The sequence below is a fragment of the Stegostoma tigrinum genome, chromosome X, assembly GCF_030684315.1.
Source record: "Stegostoma tigrinum isolate sSteTig4 chromosome X, sSteTig4.hap1, whole genome shotgun sequence".
Classification (NCBI taxonomy): Eukaryota; Metazoa; Chordata; class Chondrichthyes; order Orectolobiformes; family Stegostomatidae; genus Stegostoma; species Stegostoma tigrinum.
This window is the reverse complement of record NC_081404.1, coordinates 17,592,893-17,612,876: the sequence shown is the minus strand read 5'-3', so window position 1 is coordinate 17,612,876 and position 19,984 is coordinate 17,592,893. Positions and strand designations below refer to the sequence as shown.

Here is a 19,984-nt window from a genome sequence, read left to right as displayed (position 1 = left end):
CGAGCAGTTCATGAGCCTGGAGGTAGTACAGAAGCTCTTTTTATGACTTATTACAAGATAATAGAAGAATTTGCGTCAGGACTTACCAGGTAAGCAACAAAACTCAAGTATGCAACTGAAATGAGGGCTGCAATCAGGTAAAGTGCCACATGCCCCAAACTCGAAACATAAACAATCACAAAATACATATTAATGGTACAGATGATAAAAACAACGATTCCACCAGCAATCTTCCATGCCCTGAGGGGAAATTTAAAAAAATATATTATATTCACGACGTCATAATTGTGATGGCAGAGTCTCCAATCAGTCAGAGAGTAATTTTATGCAGAAATACACAGAAATTACAACATGGAAGCAGTTAAACCAGTCCATGTTGGTTTCTTTGAACCCAAGAGCAGTATTTGAAGCCTGTGCTCCCACAATGGTACTGAGGGGTTGAATGGCCTATTCACATCTTAAACCTTCAAGTGTAATAAGTTAAAATGCTAGACAAGCAGGATTGAGTTGAGGTTGGAATCTATTCTAAGATTTTACATGCAGAGTAACAAATAAGCAAACCTTGCAATTCTCTTCTTTAATTATAAAAGCAGTGAGGAAAGAAAAATAAGCACTTGGATTACTTACAGACCATTGGCGAAGTCATGCATGACTGAGCCCATACTTGTAAACGTCAATATTGGGATCAATGCAAATGGCAACTGCAAAGAGTTGAAAGGTTATCAGTTAGAGCTGGGTCTGAAGGGTAACCCACTATGAAGAGACCAAAATTACACAGAACACTTAAATTTTTTGTTTAAAAGAAGGTAAACTTAATGCTTGCAAGCAATATTTCAAATGTAATGCCTCATTGTAGTAGCGAGCTAGAAATCAAGCCCGAGAACTCCCAAATTCAATCACAAAAATTAAAGGATTTTAAAATCGTGTAGAATTGCCCAACCTGCCTGCATTTTAGATCCATGCATGGGTCAGATTTCTGTACTTAACAAGAATTATTATTCATTACAAATAGACAGTTTCTAACTACAGATAAACAATTACGAACTGCTGACATACAGCTCGACTAGCTGAAACTTAAATATACACACATGCATGGACAGACAGTCAGGACAACAAACGTGGGTGGAGGGAAAGACTGGGAAGGCAATTCAGTGGTCTCTAGCCACAGGGTTTGCTAAGATGATTCTTGTGTTGATCAGAACACTGCTTCTCAATCCTCCCTTCTCCAGATACTTTCACTATTTGCAGGAAGCACAAAGTGAGTGCTTCTCACTTTTAATTGATAAGTCACAACCTTTACAAGTCACAGCTTATTGCAACTGGAAAGAGGGGAAAAAATGGCTGTTTGGATGACAGATGCTTTTACTGCAGAGAAAAGAAATAGTTTCTGCCTTTGCAGACAACCCGTTGCTTCCAATGGTCTTGTCCACACCCCTATGCTATTCAGCTACCTAGCAGCCAATCATTGTTGTTTAGAGGCAGGAGGCCTTGGTCATCGATAGTCTGTGGATAAGTGACCAGTTAACCAGCTACTTGGTAGAATAGGATCCCTATAGTGTAGAAACAGGCCATTAGGCCCAACAAGTCTACACTAACTCTCTAAGCAGCAACTCACCCAGACCCATCCTCTTACCCTTTCCCATGGCTAATGTGCCAAACTTGTACATCCCTGGACATGATGGGTAATTTCCTGTGGCCAATCCACCTAACTTGCACATCTTTGGACTGTGGTAGGAAACTGGAGCAAACCCATGCAGACACAGGGAGAATGTACAATCTGCACACGCACACTTGCCCGAGGGTGGAATCAAACTCAGGTCCCTCGCACTGTGAGGCAGCAATGCTAACCACTGAGACACCATGTTGAAATGTTGCCAGCCAAAGTTCCATTTATACCCAGCCCATGGCTCCTGCTTGTGTGCAAACTAGATTTCCACTGTTACTTGAACAAACAGCTATGTAAACTGAAATGTTCTATGTTCTATGTTCTAAACTGAAATAACTCAACAGAAGCTGGTATCCTGTCACTAAGCCACCCATTATTTACATGTGGAGAGTCCTTGACACTGATCCACCTCTTTCAGAGCGAACAGAACCTCTGACACTCCTGTTTCTTTGTCAGCCAGGGCTCCCTGATTGGGGCTGTTAATTTGGCCCAATCAGGGAACCCATCTTCTATGTTACAATCACTACATAAACAACATTTGCAACGAGTGTCAGGTTATGTGCTTTAAGAAGTGTGGCAATCCTTGAATAATCCTTGGTTTTTCAACAGGTCTTTTTCATTTCAACCAATAACCACAAGTACAGAATAAACCCACGGTCCTGACACAAAACAAATCAGAGAATAAAATTATTTCATACCCTTTTATAAAATCATTCCGATACAGCATGCCCCTCTTCCAGGAACCCAACAATCTTTTGGTACAAACATTCCTTTTTGGGAAACACCAGAATTTATAACTTACAATCTATTTGATCTTGGAGATTATTTTTCTAATATTGGTTTCATTTTAACAAGATCCTTCCTTAATCTTCTTCTCACTTGCACTCCTATATAGAATGTACATCACCCCAGACCTATTCCTGTTAGCATTGAAACTAATACGTTAAAAGCCCCTGAAGCTTGATGTAAAATCTGAATTTTGCTTTAACCTTCTTACAGTCTGACCTGTTTCTACCCTGTATTGGTCAGACCACAAAATAAAGTCCCACTCCATTCTCTTATTTGTCTATTCTATTTTACCTCATTATCTCAACATCAACAAAGAACTGTAATAAATCAACAATTAGCCTTTCTTCTGCCCCTATATTACGAATTGATAAAGCTCCATATATCTCTACATAATCTGCTTTTTCCAAAAATAATTGGGCTGGATTTTTGTGGAATCAGGCCAAAACTGGAGGCCTTTTGAAACAGCAGGTGGGAACCCGATTACAGTTCAGGAGGAAGGGCACAAATTCAGGCCTTTTAAAATTTAGAATATCAATTGTCAACATCTGGTTATGTCAATAAGAGTTCTCTGGATCCACAGGGATGGACATAAACAGAGCTGTACTAACGTACACTCAAATTCCACTGTATCACCTCATAAGAGATCATTAACAATCATCAGGAAGAAGTTTCGCTTTTTGATATCAATGAAACATGGCAAATACTGGTCTTAATTGAAATCAGCTCCCTCTCTACTTCATTATCTTGAACATTTGAACAATGTTCAAACTGATCAGTAGCTTTTCCTGCACATCCCTCTATTATTCACTGGACCCTTGTTAAACAAACATTCTCCCAAGTCTCCACTTTAGGTATTGGTCTTTGGATGGGATAGCTCTGTTTCGAGAGCCAGGATCATTCAGCCTACCATCCTCCACTCTGGGTCTATTGTGATGATCCTGAAGAACCAAATACAAAACATGTGAATGAGAGAGGTAAAGGCACTTCACCTTCTATCAGCCGCTCAGATTTAGGGTGAGAGATTAACTGTGAGGAACGAACTTTAATAGTGTGATTACTATGTGGACAACCACCATCTAACCGTCACCCACTATTACATTAACAAGACGTTTCCATTCCTTACAGTCTACCCTTTTGTAATACAGGATTTATGATCACTTGGAGAGGCACAGTTTGATTTGTGGTAGCCAGCATGGATTTGTGAGGGGTAGATCATGCCTCACAAACCTTACTGAATTCTTTGAAGAGGTGACCAAACACGTGGATGAAGGTAGAGCAGGTTTCCCATGGTAGGCTCATGCAGATGGTAAGGAGGCATGGGATAGGGGAGAATGGTGGTAGATTGGATTCAGAATTGGCTAACACTTAAAAGACAAAGGGTGGTAGTGGGCAGAAAATATTCAGCATGGTGCTCAGTTATGAGTGATGTACCACAAGGATCTGTTCTGGGTCCTCTTCTATTTGTGATTTTTGTAAATGATTTGGATGTAGGAGTGGAAGGGTGGATTAGCAAGTTCAAGGATGATATGAAGGTGGGTCGCATTGTGGATAGTGCGGAGGGCTGTTCTAGGTTACAAAGGGACATTGATAGAATGCAGAGCTGGGCTGAGAAGTGGCAGATGGAGTTTAACCCTGAAAGACGTGAGGTGATTCATTTTGGAAGGACAAACTTAACGCAACGATTCTTGGCAGCGTGGAGGAGCAGAAGGATCTTGGGATTCATGTTCACAGTTCCCTGAAAACTGCCATCCAGGTGGATAGAGTTGTTAAGAAGGCGAACGGTGTGTTAGCTTTCATTAATAGAGGGATCGAGTTCAAGAGCCATGAAGTTATGCTCCAGCTATACAAAAGCCTGGTTCAGCCACATCTGGAGTATTGTGTCCAGTTCTGGTCACCTCATTACAGGAGAGATGTGGAAGCGTTGGAAAAGGTGCAGAGGAGATTTACCAGGATGCTGCCTGAAATGGAGGGAAGGTCTTACAAGGAAAGGTTGAGAGCGCTAGGGCTTTTCTCTTTACAATGACGAAGGATGAGGGGTGACTTGATAGAGGTGTACAAAATGATCAGAGGTATAGATACTATGAGTCGACAGCCAGAGAGACTTTTTTCTAGGGTGGAGGAAGCTATTACGAGGGGGCATAGTTTTAAAGTGAGTGGAGGTAGATACAGGGGGGACGTCAGAGGTAGGTTCTTTACTCAGAGCGTGGTCGGGGCGTGGAATGCATTGCCGGAGAGGGTAGTGGAGTTGACTTCATTAGGGGCATTTAATCCTTAGGATCAGAGTAAACGTTCAGCACATCATGGGCTGAAGGGCTTGTACTGTTCTATGTTCTCCACTGTGTCCCCAGAATTAAAGATTATCTGGGACAGTCTTATACAATGCTAAAGTTCTCTGAATTTTCTCCAAGAACACAGTCTTGATGAAAGCTCCTCTCCCTGCATGTAAAGCATTCAAATATGCAGGAGGAAAAAAGTGAATTGCAGTTCCCTCTACAGCAAGGCAACTATCACCCAATACAGAAGGTAATTTAGAATTCTTCCCTTTGATCAAATGATAGACACTATTGCCTTGCAAACATCTGAAACAAATTATTTGTGACACATCATTGCAGTTATCAGCTTGCAGTTTGGTTGATCTGCTAAGACATTGTGCAGCATTTCATTCATCACTGCACAATTCCTTTTGCTAAAAGGACGTTGAGCTGCACTATTCATGACCACAATATTCAGGTTTCCGCATGTTTCTAAACTCATCATTAGAAAATACTCAATGATTGATCAGAAACTTAGCTAATACCTCAAATCTAGTCCCTCTCCACAACTTATCTACAATTGTTCCTTTATCCTTACCAAGTATTACTGTAGAAAGACTAAATCTGGTTGCCACAGATCTAAAGGTATGGGACAAAGAAAAAAAATATTTTCATTCCATACTTTATATTGGGAAACACTCTTATTGCAAGCCTTACATTCAAACATGACTTTAGATCCATCGAAATCATCTGATTAAAGGAGCAGGTCATAAACATTTCTAAACCTTGCAAACACCTCTTTTGAAGTCACATGGCAATGGAAAGCTTACAAGATATAGCAGTGTCCTCCAACACACTTTGCATACTAAATGGAGTCAGCCTTTAAAAGGTTCAATGACAGTCTCCACTGCTCTCTGGGATAGAGAATTCCACAGGTCCACAGCACTCAAAATCTCCTGTTGCATCTTCAGTTTAAATGGGAGATACCTTTTTCTTTAACAGAGTCCGCTGATTGCAGTCCAAGTCGCTCTTAGAAAAGGGAAAAATCCTTTAAGAATCCACCCTGTCAATTCCCCTCAAGATCTTACAGGTTTCAATGGTTGAGAGCCCTTGACCTTGTGACTCATTTCCCACTCTTCTATTCTCGCGTTTTCCCCTCCAATTCTTCACATTCAAGCCCACAAACTTTCATGTTGAACGAATCATCTTCTATCATTTCCCTCACTCCAGCGTGATTCCTCCCCAAACATATCTTCCTCTTTCTCCCATTTAAGCTTTCTGAAGGGATAGTTTCCTCCATGACATTCTGGTCCACTCTTCCGTCACTCCGAAGACCACTTCCCCTTCTTAGTGTTTTCAGTTTATATACTTCAATTTTGCTCATGATGTGGTCTGCTCAATGTTGGAGATACCAAACACAAACTGGGTGAAGACTTTGAGAAATGCTTCCATTCAACCAGGTGAGACGGAGCTTCCACTTGAATTCTCCACCTTGCTCTGATATTGGCCTCTCTGTCCTTGGCTTCCTCTGGTGTTTCAATGAAGTTCAACGCAAGCTCGAAGAACAGCGTTGTTCCTTTCAATTAGGCACTTTACAGACATCCAGATTCGACACTGATTTTGGCAATTTTGAACAGTAGCCTCCCCTTACCTTTACCCTTGCCATTGCTTTTGGGTGGCAGCTGCCACTCTACCATTTAGCCTTCCTCTCGAGACAAATCCTTTAATTCTTTGCTCGTCCCATCACCACTCCCTTTAGCCTTGTACCATGAACTGTCTGTCATTTAATTTCTCCTGTCTTCCACCCTGTCATATCATCTTTTTGTCTATTTCTACCCTCCCCCCACCTTCATTTACTTAAAACTGATCATATCTCGAGTTTCTCCCAGGTCTGATGAAAGATCTTCAACCCGAAGCGTTCCCCATTTATGTTCTTCACATATGCTGCTTGACCTCCTGAGTACTTCCAGTATTTGCATTTATTCAAGTAATATTTTATTATGCATTTGTGGTGTATTTGGGAAGGACCCCAAGACAATATCTTGCTGACAACAGTTGAAATCTGACAGAAAAGAGAGTGCGTGGGACCAGGAGAGAATCTGGTATTGCTAGTGCTCTTGCTCCAGGACAGGGTTGCGTGTTCCAGATGTTGAATTCACTAAGGGTTGCCTTCTGGCACTAAAGCAGGAGTCAAAATAACTATTAATCTCTCTTGTGATTTTCTTGAGCATTACTGTGAGATTTTCAGGGGTTACTTTTAATGACCAAGAGCTAATTTTTCATTCATACCAACTGCTTTATTAGGTGATGAAGTCCTGTAGTAACATTACCTTTCTGTATCTGTGCTAATTGTATGGGTGTTTGGACTTGCACAGAAGCAGAGGAAGGAGGTGGTAGAAGGAGAAACAGCCTGTGATTGGCTGAGCAGATGCCGGCCAATTCTCTCCATTCTACTTATGGACAAGGATTGGACATTCGATCATGAGGGTTACCAAGGTTTATCTGGGGATTTTCAAGGATGAACTCACCCAATGCCCCCATCTATGTTGAGCATTGGGCTGAAGTGAGTGAATTAGGAGAGAATGATAACTGATAAAAAAGGTTCTAATATCCTTTTTTTTTTAAAAAGAAAGAAAGGACGTGTCAATCTTAAACTGAGGAAGGAAAAATCCACATCTATGCCCAACCCCTCAAAGAATCCATCGTGTGGATCATTAGAAGCACGGAAAGGCAATTAAGCCCACAGTTCTTTCCGTTCGTGTCTTAATCCCACCTCCTCAATCTATTCAACAGAAGTTCATTGGATTTCATTTATATTTTGTATTTATATCCAGTCAGATAAAAGACAGATATTTCACCCCACAATTTGCGCAAGTTAAACATACACAGTCACCCATCAGGATTCCACATTAGCAATATAGTCCAAATACTGTTGGCTCCAGAACTGCCTTTAAACTCATTGCAAAAGTTGATTGCTTCGGCACATCAAGATTCCTAGCTGCATCTGTGTGTATCCAACATTTAAGCGTGGGTTAGTCACAAAGTCAAGCTCAGTATCAGATCAGTCAAACCACTGTCTTTAGACAAAGTGTTGCTATCTTGCCACCAACTCCAGCCCCGTCTATGACCACAGACCATCCACAATTTGGCCTTTGACAGTGCTTTTAACTAGAATTTCCTTTACTAAAACCCAGCTTATGGGCCTCCATCTTCCATTAACTTCAACTTATTCAAAATTCTCAGGGTCTATATCAGCGTTACTTGGCCTTCAACTGTATCTTCACTTTCCTATGTTGACATCATCCTTTAACACACTGAACTTCAGATTTCTGTCCAAATCAACAAATTACTTCTCGACCTCATCTTACTCAAACACAGCAATCTACTCTAATTTTATTGCATCTTCAAAATGCTCCATTTTCCCCCAATGCCTTCCATGCATCTAATTTTTAATCACCTCCAGTGCGTACATCCTTTCTCCCCACAATGGCCCAATAAATGGCAAAACCTTCAGGTGCTTGCCTGTGTTTTGTGAACCACCTCTCTCTAAACTTCACTTCCATCATTTAAATCAAACTTCAAACCTTCATCCACTCTTTCATTAAGGTTTCTATCAAGTCCATTAATATCTTCTTGGTGTGGGATTTTCCTTTGGGTTATCTGTTTGCGGAGTAACTTTGCATATTTAAAAACCCTGTAATAAGAAGATGTTGTTACTGATGGAGAATCATCTCACCTGCATGCTTTGAAGAACATTCAGAAAGTCATTCATTCCTGTCAGATGTTCCACATCTTGAAACAATGCCACCAGCAGAGTTGGTGTGATAGCAATGGATCGAGTGAAGAGAACACGAGCAAAGCGGGACCACTTCAAGTTCAGGAAGCCCTTCAGATAGAATGTAAACTTAAAATTATTTCTGAGCACTTCTCACAAAAGACTGATATTTGTACATGTCAAATGTACCTTGTCACATCAAACACTCACATGTCAGGTACAGCGCTGGGTTAGATACAGAATAAAAGGTCCCACTACACTGTCCCCATCAAACACTTTCAGGACAGGGACAGTACGGGGTTAGATATGGAGTAAAGTTCCCTAAACATCATCTCAAAAACGTACATGGATCTGAATCACAAAAGAATACCCAACTCCAAGTTTAATCTTCCCACTTAACATTGACTACTGGGATATTTTTGCATTTTGCTTCTCTGAAGATCTGATTTGAGACTTACTGAAACTTTTTGCATGGAGAATACTTTCAGGCAGACCGACAAGAACGTTATCAGCATCAAACTGTGTGGAGAGCCAGGGTGAATTAAAAGGTGTAGTAGCCACAACATTGGTAAGAGAGTCTTAGAATTAGAGATGGAAGGAAGCAGAGTATTTACAGTGAGTAGGCAGTGTGTCAGTCATGACCAGTGTTCATCATAGAAAATCTTTTCCTCAAGAAGTATGCGCCTTGTAATCAGGTCTTAGATGCCCTAATGTGTTTTGCATCAATTAACAACTTTGAAAAAGTAAAAGGACTGGAATAAAAAAAAATTTCTGAATAGAGGAAAGCTGATTTTAATAAGACAAGACAGCATCCGGCCAAAGCGGGAAAGGAGCAGCTACTTGCAATAAAATCCACAGAGCAGTAGGAGACATTCAAAAAAGATTAACAGTGAGCGTACAGGGCCATCAAGTGTCCATGAAGGAGAGGATAGAATCAACAAGTCCAGAGAACCCTGGATATCAAGGGATGGTCAAGATTGGATCAGGAAAGCGAAAAATACAATTCATGGTCAATACAGATGACTCACATAAGCAGATGCCCTAGAGGAGTGTAGAAAGTGCTAGGGTTTGCATAAAAAGAAAGTACAGCAGTGAAGAGGGGAAAATGCAAAAACACTGTGAAATAACATCAAGGAAAGTCCAAAGACATTTTATAAGTATGCCAGGGGCAAGTGAATGACCAGAGAAAGCGCAGGGCCAGAATACACAGCTGAAATCTTAAATGAGCACTTTGCATTGTATTTACTGTTAAGAAAGATGATGTAGGTGTCGAGACCAGAGATGGGTACTGTGATATACTTGTACAAATTGACAGGGAGGAGGGATTGGTTTTAGCTGAAAAGTGGATAAATGCACACACACAGGTGAGATAATATCTAAGGCTGCTGTGGGAGGCAAGGGAGGACATTGCATGGGCTCTGATAGGAATTTTCAAATCCTTTCTGGTCACAGGACAGGTGTCAAGGGATTGGAGGACAGCTAATGTGGTACCATTATTCAAAATGGGTGGTAGAAAGAAACTCAAACTACAGACCAACTGTGGTAGAGAAACGATTGGAATAAATTTCTGAAGAACAGAATTAATCTCCACTTGAAGGGGCAGGTATTAATCAAGGGTAGTTGATGTGGCTTGGTAAGGAGGAGCTCACATCCAACAAATGTGACATTTTAAGGAGGTGACTAGTACGTAGATGAGTGCAGTGAGGCTGAAGCAGTCTATATGAACTGAATTAAGGCTTTTGACAAGGTCTTGCATTGCAGACTGGTTAAGAAGGTAAGAGCTCATGGGATCCAGAGCTATTCAGCCAATTGGATCCAAAATTGGCTTATTGGCCGGAAGCAGACGGTGATGGTCAAATTATGTTTGTGTGACTGGAAGCCTGCGTGCAGTGGTGTACACACAAGGTTTGGTGCTGGGTCCCTTGCTGTTTATTGTGTACGTTAAAGATCTAGACATGAATAAAGGAGGTACGATCTGTAAGTTTAAGACTGATACAAATGTTGGCGGTGTGGTAAATAGTGAGGAGGAAGGTCTTAGAATACAGGACAACATTGTCAGATGGACTAAACAGCAACAAATGAAATTTAATCCTCAAAAGTGACGTAATTCGTTTTGAAGGACTAACAAAACAAAGGAGTACACCTTGAAAGACAGGACTCTAGGAAGTATGGAGGATTGGGGGACTTTGATGTGCATGTCCCTAGGTCATTGAAGGCACCAGGCTACTTAGATAAAATAGTTAAGGTGTCATATGGGATATTTGCCTTTATTAGTCAAGGCAATGAATGAATGAGCAAGAATGTTACGATGGAGCTGTATCAGACTTTGGTTGGGCCACAGCTGGAGTACTGCATGCAGTTCTGGTCATTAAACTATAGAAATTACATGATTGCATGAGAAAGGGTGCAGAGGAGTTTCTCCAGGATGTTGCCTGGGCTGGAGCAATTCAGCTATGAAGACAGAGTAGGTAGGCTGGGACTGTTTTCCTTCAAGCAGAGGTGAGGGGATACCTGATTAAGGTAGATTTAGTAGAAGGATCAATAGCCAGGGGGTACAGTTATAAGGCAAGGAACAAGAGATTTAGTGGATATTGGAGGAAAAGTGATTTTTTTCACCCAGTGGATTGTGGCTATCTGGAACTCATTGCCTGAAAAGGGTAGTAACGGTGAGAATGCTCAAGACATTTAAGTAGTACATAGATGCAACACCTGAAACACCACAGAATATGAGGCTACAGCCAAGTGCTGGAAAATGGGACTAGAACAGATAGATGTTTGCTGTAAAAACTCTACTCACTAACTCCAAGGGTAGTGGTCATTGTTGTGTTAGCAACTGTCAGAAACAAACAAAAACAAAAAATTGTCTAGTTTCATCCTAAACAACATCACAATCCCTCACCTCTGCAGACATTCTGTGAGTAATGATAAAAACCTTATATTTCACTGGATATTGTTTCTGACACAAACAGGCTGGTAGGTTAGAAAAATAAAAGCCAACAAAAAGCACACACGGTGAAGTTCTTGAATTAAGATTACCTCCATGACAAACTGTCCAGAGTATGTTCCAGTCATGGTCGAACTCTGACCTGCAGCCAGGATGCCAATGGCCCAGATGTAGAGAGCAGCAGCACCAAAGTAACAGCCCAACACAACGCCCTGAGAGAAAGACAACAGACAGGTTATATGACGAGGGCGAGTGCCAGGACTACAAACATTTACAATATGTATTCATGGCTTGGATGACAGAAGTGAATGCACCATCATCAAATTTGTAGATGGCACAAAAATAGATGGCAAGGCAAATGGTGACAATGACACAACGAGTCTGCAGAAGGATACAGACAGGTTAAGGGGGAGAGAGAAGAAAAAAACTTGGCAGATGGAATATAATGTGGGGAAATGTGAAGTTATGCACTTTGGTAGAAAGAATGGAGGAACCGAATGTTATTTAAATTGGGAGAGACTACAGAAAGCTTCAGTGCAGAGGGATTTGGCAGTTCTCACTCACGAATCATAAGCAGCTAACATCTGAGGTCAGCGGGTAAGAAAAAAGGCAAATGTAATATTGGCATTTATTTCAAGTAAAGAGGTCTTGCACCTGCAGTACTGAACAGTTTTGTCCCTTTATCTTCAGTGACATTGGGTCAGTCCAGAGAAGATTCACTAGGTTGATCCCTGGGGAAGTTTCTTATGAGGAGCTGTTGGGCCTGTACTCAGTTTAGAAGAATGAGGAGAGACCTTACTGAAACAAAGCTTTTTAGGGAGACCTGACAGGGTAGATGCAGAAAGGTTGTTACATCTTGTTCTGAGATTGTGTCCTCTAGTCCTAAATTCTCACACAAGGGGGCCGCCCAATTAGGACAGAGAGAGGGAGGAAATTTCTTTTCTGAAAGGGGAGTGGATCTGTGGAATTCCTCACATTGCTGTGTATGTTAACACAGTTGCACTTTCAATTAATCAGCTGCGATACTGCAACTAGAAACAGCTCATTTGTATTTCATTGAAAGTATGTATTGCGAAGTTTTTTATGCCAACTGCCTGTTTCAAAATGAAACTGCACCAGTTTTGCCACCCATAACCATGGAGAAAACTGAACAGGGCTATGCCAAACGTTACTTCTGTCTGGTTTAAAAAACGTGTTCCTACTTACCCCTTTGTAGATATTAACGTCGAAAGTCTGATTGTTCAGAGGAAAGAGATTGGAATATGGACCACTCTGGTTGAAACAATCATTGTGCTTCAAAAACAAAACCAAAAGAAAAATATTTTATCAAAGTGTGAAAGACAAACCTCAACATTCAATATCAATAACTTCTGCAAATATATTTACCCTGCGGATGTATTACAAATCAATACTATATTAAAAAAGAGATCAGCGATTACAGTTTCTTTGCAGGTTTTCATTCCAATCTGGTTTTCCCATTTTTGCTTTCAGACAGCAGCTGTTCATTATTCTGCCACTCACACCTCCTCTGGAACCACTGTGTCAGGTCTCAAAGGAGAAGAAATTCCTTCAATCAGAGGTAAGTGAATCATTGGAATTCCTTACCCGAGGATTGTGGATTCTCTGGGATGGGACAGAAATTATACTGGGTGGAATATTAAAGGACAAAGGGTACAAGGGAGGGCTGTGGAATTAGACCTGGTGGGATATGAGAGGGTGCAGGGGAGTTGGAATTAGACTGGGTGGGATATTAAACAGCATGAAGAATGAGGAGGAGAATGGGATTTGATTGGATGGTATATTGAAAGGGCGGCAGGAATGATGTGGAGGGTGGGATATTAAACAGTGTGAGGAGTAAAGGGAATGAGATTAGACTGGTGGGATATAACAAGATGTTGGGAGTGACGGGGAGGCTGGGAGGAATATTAAACAATGCTAGGACAGGGACAGTGGGATTAGACTGGATGACGTATTACAGGGTATGAGGGCAGTGGGATAGTAAAGATTGTGGGAAGAGACGAGGAGAATGGGTGGTTCCTTGAGATCTTTATACACACAGATTTTTATTGGACAAAGTGACCTCTGTTCTGAAACATTCAGTCAATTTGTATTGGCACCCTGATTTGGGAACGACCACAGTATGAGCGTGGCTTCCAGTGGAATAGGTTACCTGTGACACTCACCACTTGTGCATTCGTCTTTTCATAAAACGCCTGCGCAAACACAGAGACCACAAAGACGTTGATGAGGAATGAAACAAACAGAGCCATGCAGGCTTCAATAAAAAAGTAACGATTTGCCTCCTTCACTTCATTCTTATTGGCTCGGTTTACTTCCCTGGACTGACAGAGAGAGAAGAGAGAGAGAAAGAAAAAATGTCAGCATTAGTAATTCAAAGCCTGTGCAAACGAGGGGTTGAAACATAGTTAAAGACTACTTAACTTCCTTTTCAGAAATTACATGACACCAGGTTATAGTCCAACAGGTTTATTTGAAATCACTAGCTTTTGGAGCAGGAAGGTGAAGTACGCGCTTACATCCATGACACCTGACGAAGGAGCTGTGCTACGAAAGCTTGTGATTTCAAATAAACCTGTCGGACTATAACTTGGTGTCACGTGACTACTGACTTCGTCCACCCCAGTCCAACCACGGCACCTCCACCTGCTTTTCAGTATGTCAGCCAACGAGCCCAACCTGTAATAGGGCAAGGAGGAACTCAGATAATGATGCTCGACAGATAATGCCTGGTATACGACATCAAGACAAAGAACAAAGAAACCTACAGCACAGGAACAGGCCCTTCGGCCCTCCAAGCCTGCGCCGATCAAGATCCTCTCTCTAACCTGTCATTTATTTTCTAACGGTCTGTGTCCATTTGCACCCTGCCCATCCATGTACCTGTCCAGATATATCTTAAAAGACACTAACGTGTCTGCGTCTACCACCTCCGCTGGCAACACGTTCCAGGCACCCACCACCCTCTGCGTAAAGAACTTTCCACACATATCTCCCTTAAACTTTCCCCCTCTCACCTTGAACTCATGATCCCTAGTAATTGCATCCCCCACTCTGGGGAAAAAGCTTTTTGCTATCCACCCTGTCTATACCCCTCATGATTTTGTAGACCTCAATCAGGTTCCCCCCTCAATCTCCGTCTTTCTAATGAAAATAATCCTAATCTACTCAACCTCTCTTCATAGCTATCACCCTCCATACCAGGCAACATCCTGGTGAACCTCCTCTGCACCCTCTCCAAAGCATCCACATCCTTTTGGTAATGTGGCGACCAGAACTATACACAGTATTCCAAATGTGGCCGAACCAAAGTCCTACACAACTGCAACATGACCTGCCAACTCTTGTACTCAATACCCCGTCCAATGAAGGAAAACATGCCATATGCCTTTTTGACCACCCTACTGACTTGCGTTGTCACCTTCAGGGAACAATGGACCTGAACACCCAGATCTCTCTGTTCATCAATTTTCCCTATGACTTTTCCATTTGTTGTATAGTTCGCCCTTGAATTTGATCTTCCAAAATGCAAAACGTTTCACAATATCTCACACAACATACCTCTTGTTATTTGCACGTTTGGAAAGGTTCCCATTGCAAATGGCAGGATTTCCTCTGTACAGGCAATTGTATGATCCTAAATCTCAAAGTCATGGGAGTTTAAAATTTACTTTTGGTCGCTAGTCACGCCATGTCAAAACCATCCTGAGCCAGGCAAAGTGGTCCCAGAACACAGCCACTGGTGACCAAGTGAGGACACAGTTAAGGACTGGGTGGGAGCTCTGCCAGCTGACATGCAAAGCGCAGACAGGGACATATCGGGTGAGCCGTGGATCGAGTTTGGCTGCCAATATCCTGACAATGTATGAGCACAAATGGTTAATTAAGAGTCATCACTTGTGGAGGTTACGGGATGGTAACTGCTGCTTGAAGCCCAGCCAATAGATGTCCCAAAAATAGTAAAGAAAAACTGCATAACCACTACCCTTCCACCACCCCTACAATGATTAAGGTAACTTAAAACAAGTTTAAATAAACACATGAAAAGGCAATGCATTAATTTCCTGTATCCATCCAAACCACAATCCATTTTATAGTTCTTGTGAAATGTGCTAGCAACCCTAAACAAACAGCTTAAGTGTGGCAGAAGATTACACACACTGATAAGAACTACTTAAGTGAACACAAAGGAAGAGTTGGCACATTACAGTGGTGTAGGTAACAGGGTGTGTCAAATGAACTCTCTCTGTCATTTAACACTTAACTTGCATACATGCTAACTGAACAAAGAACAGGGAACAGAGAAGAGTACAGCACAGGAATCAGGCTCTTCAGCCCACCATGTCTGCACCAACCATGTTGCTATTCTAAACAAATCTGCCTGTACATGGTCCATATCCGTCTATTATCTGTCTAAATGCCTGGTAAACTTTGCTATCGTGTTTGTTTCCACCACCTCCCTGGCAGCACATTCCAGGCACCTACCACCCACTGTGTAAAAAATCTTAAATCGCACTTCTCCTTTAAACTTCTCCCCTCTCATCTTAAACCCATGCTCCCTCGTATTTGGCATTTTCACCCCGAGATAAAGACTCCCAACTCCCCACACAGTCCATGCCCCTCAATTTTATATACTTCGATCAGGTTGCCTCTCGGTCTCTGACGTTCTAGCAAAAAGAATCCAAGTTGGTTATACTGAACACATCAGCTGCTATCTATATGGAGGAAGGTGGCTTGAATGCATTGGCCATCACCTACATGTGGGCACAGGTCACAAGTACCATTTATATAAATCACTCATCACTTTGACAAGAAATGGGCAAGGCCTTGGGGGGGGGGGGGGCATGTCACGTCATCTACCAATTTCGCTGCCAAATTGGCGGAGGAACACCAACAGGACCATGCAGGCTCTCCACCATGTAACAAAGGACCTTCAGTCAGTGTGAAATATAGAAATGGAACTTTACAAAGATCCAAATGTTAGAACATATGCAAAACTCACCTTGACCAAAGCAGAATGTAGGTAGATGTTGTGGGGCATAATTACAGCTCCAACAATGCCAACTGCTTGCTCCAACTGACGGGTTCCACAGCCTGCGCAGAAGGGAACAAACATGCCCTTCAGCAGTTGTCCCTGGTCTGGCTGCACAGTCACATACTGAAAGACACAGAAACAGAGTTTTGTAGTGAAGAAATCAAACCTCTATACTAGAAATGATAGATTATCTAATTTATACAAGCAGCATTTTAAATGGAGGTACAGCATATCCAACGTGATGTGGTTTCCCAGAACCAACGATGAACATTTACACAGATTGTCACAGTTTTGAAGAAAGGCAGTGTTGCACATGATCTCCTACTCCAGCAGCATACAAATCTTGAAGACTAATGTTATTCCAACAGTTCATTTTGACCTGAAGCTTAACTGACGAGTGGGACTGTGATATGACACCAATCATGTAATGAATAAAAAGTCACCTACAGAGGTACATATTCTTCTTTATTTCAGTATCCTCTTCACACTGTATGGCTATACTAAAGCAGGATAACAGAGAAGGGGAGAAGGTCCACAGAAAGGCCAGAGCACCAGCTGCCAGAACAGGTTTACAAAGCACACCATGTGTTATAGTCAAAGTTCAGTAAATGTGTTTCTTCAACTGACAGTCTTACAATTACCATTAAAGTGGAACCTGGCAGACATGGGAGCTTAGGAACTGGAAGCTCAATCACATCTTGACCGAACTGTAGCGAACCTGCATCTCACTATCTTGGTTCCGTAATCCTTAATACTCTCACCCAGCAAAAACCTCAGCAGATTCAGCTTGGAAATCTCTAATTGAGGGCAGCACGGTGGCTCAGTGGTTAGCACTGCTGCCTCACAGTGCCAGGGACCCGGGTTTGATTCCACCCTCGGGCGACTGTCTGTGTGGTGTTTGGACATTCTCTCCGTGTCTGCGTGGGTTTCCTCCGGGTGCTCCAGTTTCCTCTCACATCCAAAGATGTGCAGGCTAGGTGGATTGGCCATGGGAAATTGTCTGTAGTGTCTGGGTGGGATACTCTGAGTGTCAGTGTGGACTTGTTGGGCCAAAGGGCCTGTCTCCATACCGTAAGGATCCTATGATCCCCAGTTGGCCAATGACATGGTGTGGGGTGAGAGGAGGAACGCCCACATACATCAGAGTAGTAGCTGTGCACAACTGCCATGACAGTAATGCTTAGTACTGCCACATAGTTTAATACAGCACAAAATCAAGGTCACAAAATTGGTCCTGGAGGTCGAGGCAAAGAATATTGCAATTGGTTCTCGACAAGAGGAGTTGAGCACAAGAGAGGCGATGGTCTATTTGAACCCATGCTTGTGCTTCTGTGTCCCCCTGCTGCAAAAAAGATCCTGCCTTGTGATGTTGAAGATAGGTTATCCAGATGTGACAAGACCATCCATGTATGGAATTGTGGGGAGCAAGCTGGTGGGACTCAGAATGATCAGCGTGCACGGTAGATTCTGCTTTATAAAGATAGGAGGGGGAGGAGATGGTATCAAATCAATAAAACTGACAGTCTATACCAGTGAATCTGTTCCTGTTGATAGAATAATGCAAAGTGGATAAAGTGAATGAAATCATTGGCAATGCCACAGAATATTTTACTAATAAACCCAAGAATCCATAGAGCAGGATACAAGTAGGAATGAAGATAACCAAACTTGTGCTTCAGAGAAGGAAAATACCAGGAGAGGGCAGGCTTGACAGTTTCAAAATTTAAAGGAAATAGTCAGTTCAACAAGAGTCAGAGACAGCTCGCAAATCTGGATTCCAACCACTTGAGGCTGAAAGAAGAAACAACTTTGACAGATGAGACAGGAATGTCCTAGACAGCAAACATAGTTAGTTCTGGAGTTAATAAAGAGCCTCATTTAATTCCATGGTTTTGAAATAGACAAGTCAATCAATAAGTTCAGAACATTAAAATGACTAATTATGAAACAAGCATAACGGACTAAACCATGAGATTTTCAACACAGATTAACATACACTTCAATTATAGATGGACCACAAACATTGAAAATCTAAAAGCTACTGAAGAAACAAGGTTCATCACCTCTTACCTCATATCCAAACGTAACTGCCATAACTGTAATGAGGAAGCCAAAGAAAGCTTCCAGTTTTCGCAAACCTGAAGCAGGCAGAGGATTCCAGTTAGAGAGGCAGGTGTTTATTAAGCACCTTACCATAACTCAAACATCTCAAAAATATTTCACAGGAAATTATACTGAAGTAAAGTAGTAGGTCAATTAACATGCCAGCCAATTTGCACTAAGAGTCCCATCACCAACAATGAATTAAAAAGCTTAGCTGATCTGATTTTAGGGTTTTATAAAAAGAAATCTTGTGGTTGCCGGTTGGGTGGGTGGGGGTGCGTTGGAGGAGAGAAAGAAAAAGAAGAGAATGCTGGTCAAGACACCAGGAGAACACCCTCCTTATTAAAACAAAATCACGTGATCTGTAATTAAATTGAAGTTATAGAGTCACAGAATCATAGAGTTGTACAGCACGGAAACAAATCCTTTGGTCCAATTCATCCATGCCACCACATATTCTAAATTAATCCAGTCCCATTTGCTAGCATTTGGCTCATATCCCTCTAAACCCTAGATAACAAAGTGTGAAGCTGGATGAACAAGGCAGGCCAAGCAGCATCTCAGGAGCACAAAAGCTGACGTTTCGGGCCTAGACCCTTCATCAGAGAGAGGGATGGGGAGAGGGAACTGGAATAAATAGGGAGAGAGGGGGAGGTGGAGCGAAGATGGAGAGAAAACAAGATAGGTGGAGAGGAGAGTATAGGTGGGGAGGTAGGGAGGGGTTAGGTCAGTCCAGGGAAGGAGGCGGGATGACGTTAGTCGGTAGGAGATGGAGGTGCGGCTTGAGGTGGGAGGAAGGGATAGGTGAGAGGAAGAACAGGTTAGGGAGGCAGGGACAAGCTGGGCTGGTTTTGGGATGCAGTAACCTCATCCCGCCTCCTTGACCTGTCCGTCTTCCCTGGACTGACCTATCCCCTCCCTATCTCCTCACCTATACTCTCCTCTCCACCTATCTTCTTTTCTCCCCATCTTCAGTCCGCCTCCCCCTCTCTCCCTATTTATTCCAGTTGCCTCACCCCATCCCCCTCTCTGAAGAAGGGTCTAGGCCTGAAACGTCAGCTTTGGTGCTCCTGAGATGCTGCTTGGCCTGCTGTGTTCATCCAGCTCCACACTGTGTTATCTTGGATTCTCCAGCATCTGCAGTTCCCATTATCCCTCTAAACCCTTCCTTCTCATGTACCCATCCAGATGCCTTTTAAATGCTGTCATTGTTCCAACCGCCACCACTTCCTCCGGCAGCTCATTCCATACACACACCACCTCCTGTGTGGGGAAAAAAGTTGCCCCTCAAGTCCCTTTTAAATCTTTCGCCTCTCACCTTAAACCTGTGCCCCTCCAGTTTTGTATTCCCTTACCCTGGGAAAAAGACCTCGTCTATTCACCCTATTCAAGCCCCTCATGA

At 42.3% G+C, this 19,984-nt stretch overlaps 1 protein-coding gene across 4 annotated transcripts in view; it reads right to left on the bottom strand.

Moving 5' to 3' along the window:
* The window catches only part of slc11a2 (solute carrier family 11 member 2), an 88,393-nt gene that overhangs the window by 14,644 nt on the left and 53,765 nt on the right, over positions 1 to 19,984 (bottom strand). For all 4 annotated transcript variants that reach the window (XM_048523613.2, XM_048523611.2, XM_048523610.2 and 1 more), the window contains 8 exons: positions 18,550 to 18,617; positions 16,447 to 16,602; positions 13,610 to 13,768; positions 12,633 to 12,719; positions 11,519 to 11,638; positions 8,444 to 8,593; positions 628 to 701; positions 87 to 240 (listed from right to left, as the gene is read on the bottom strand). In XM_048523613.2, coding sequence (XP_048379570.1) covers positions 87 to 240; positions 628 to 701; positions 8,444 to 8,593; positions 11,519 to 11,638; positions 12,633 to 12,719; positions 13,610 to 13,768; positions 16,447 to 16,602; positions 18,550 to 18,617 — 968 coding nt within the window. The remainder of the gene's footprint in view (positions 1 to 86; positions 241 to 627; positions 702 to 8,443; positions 8,594 to 11,518; positions 11,639 to 12,632; positions 12,720 to 13,609; positions 13,769 to 16,446; positions 16,603 to 18,549; positions 18,618 to 19,984) is intronic.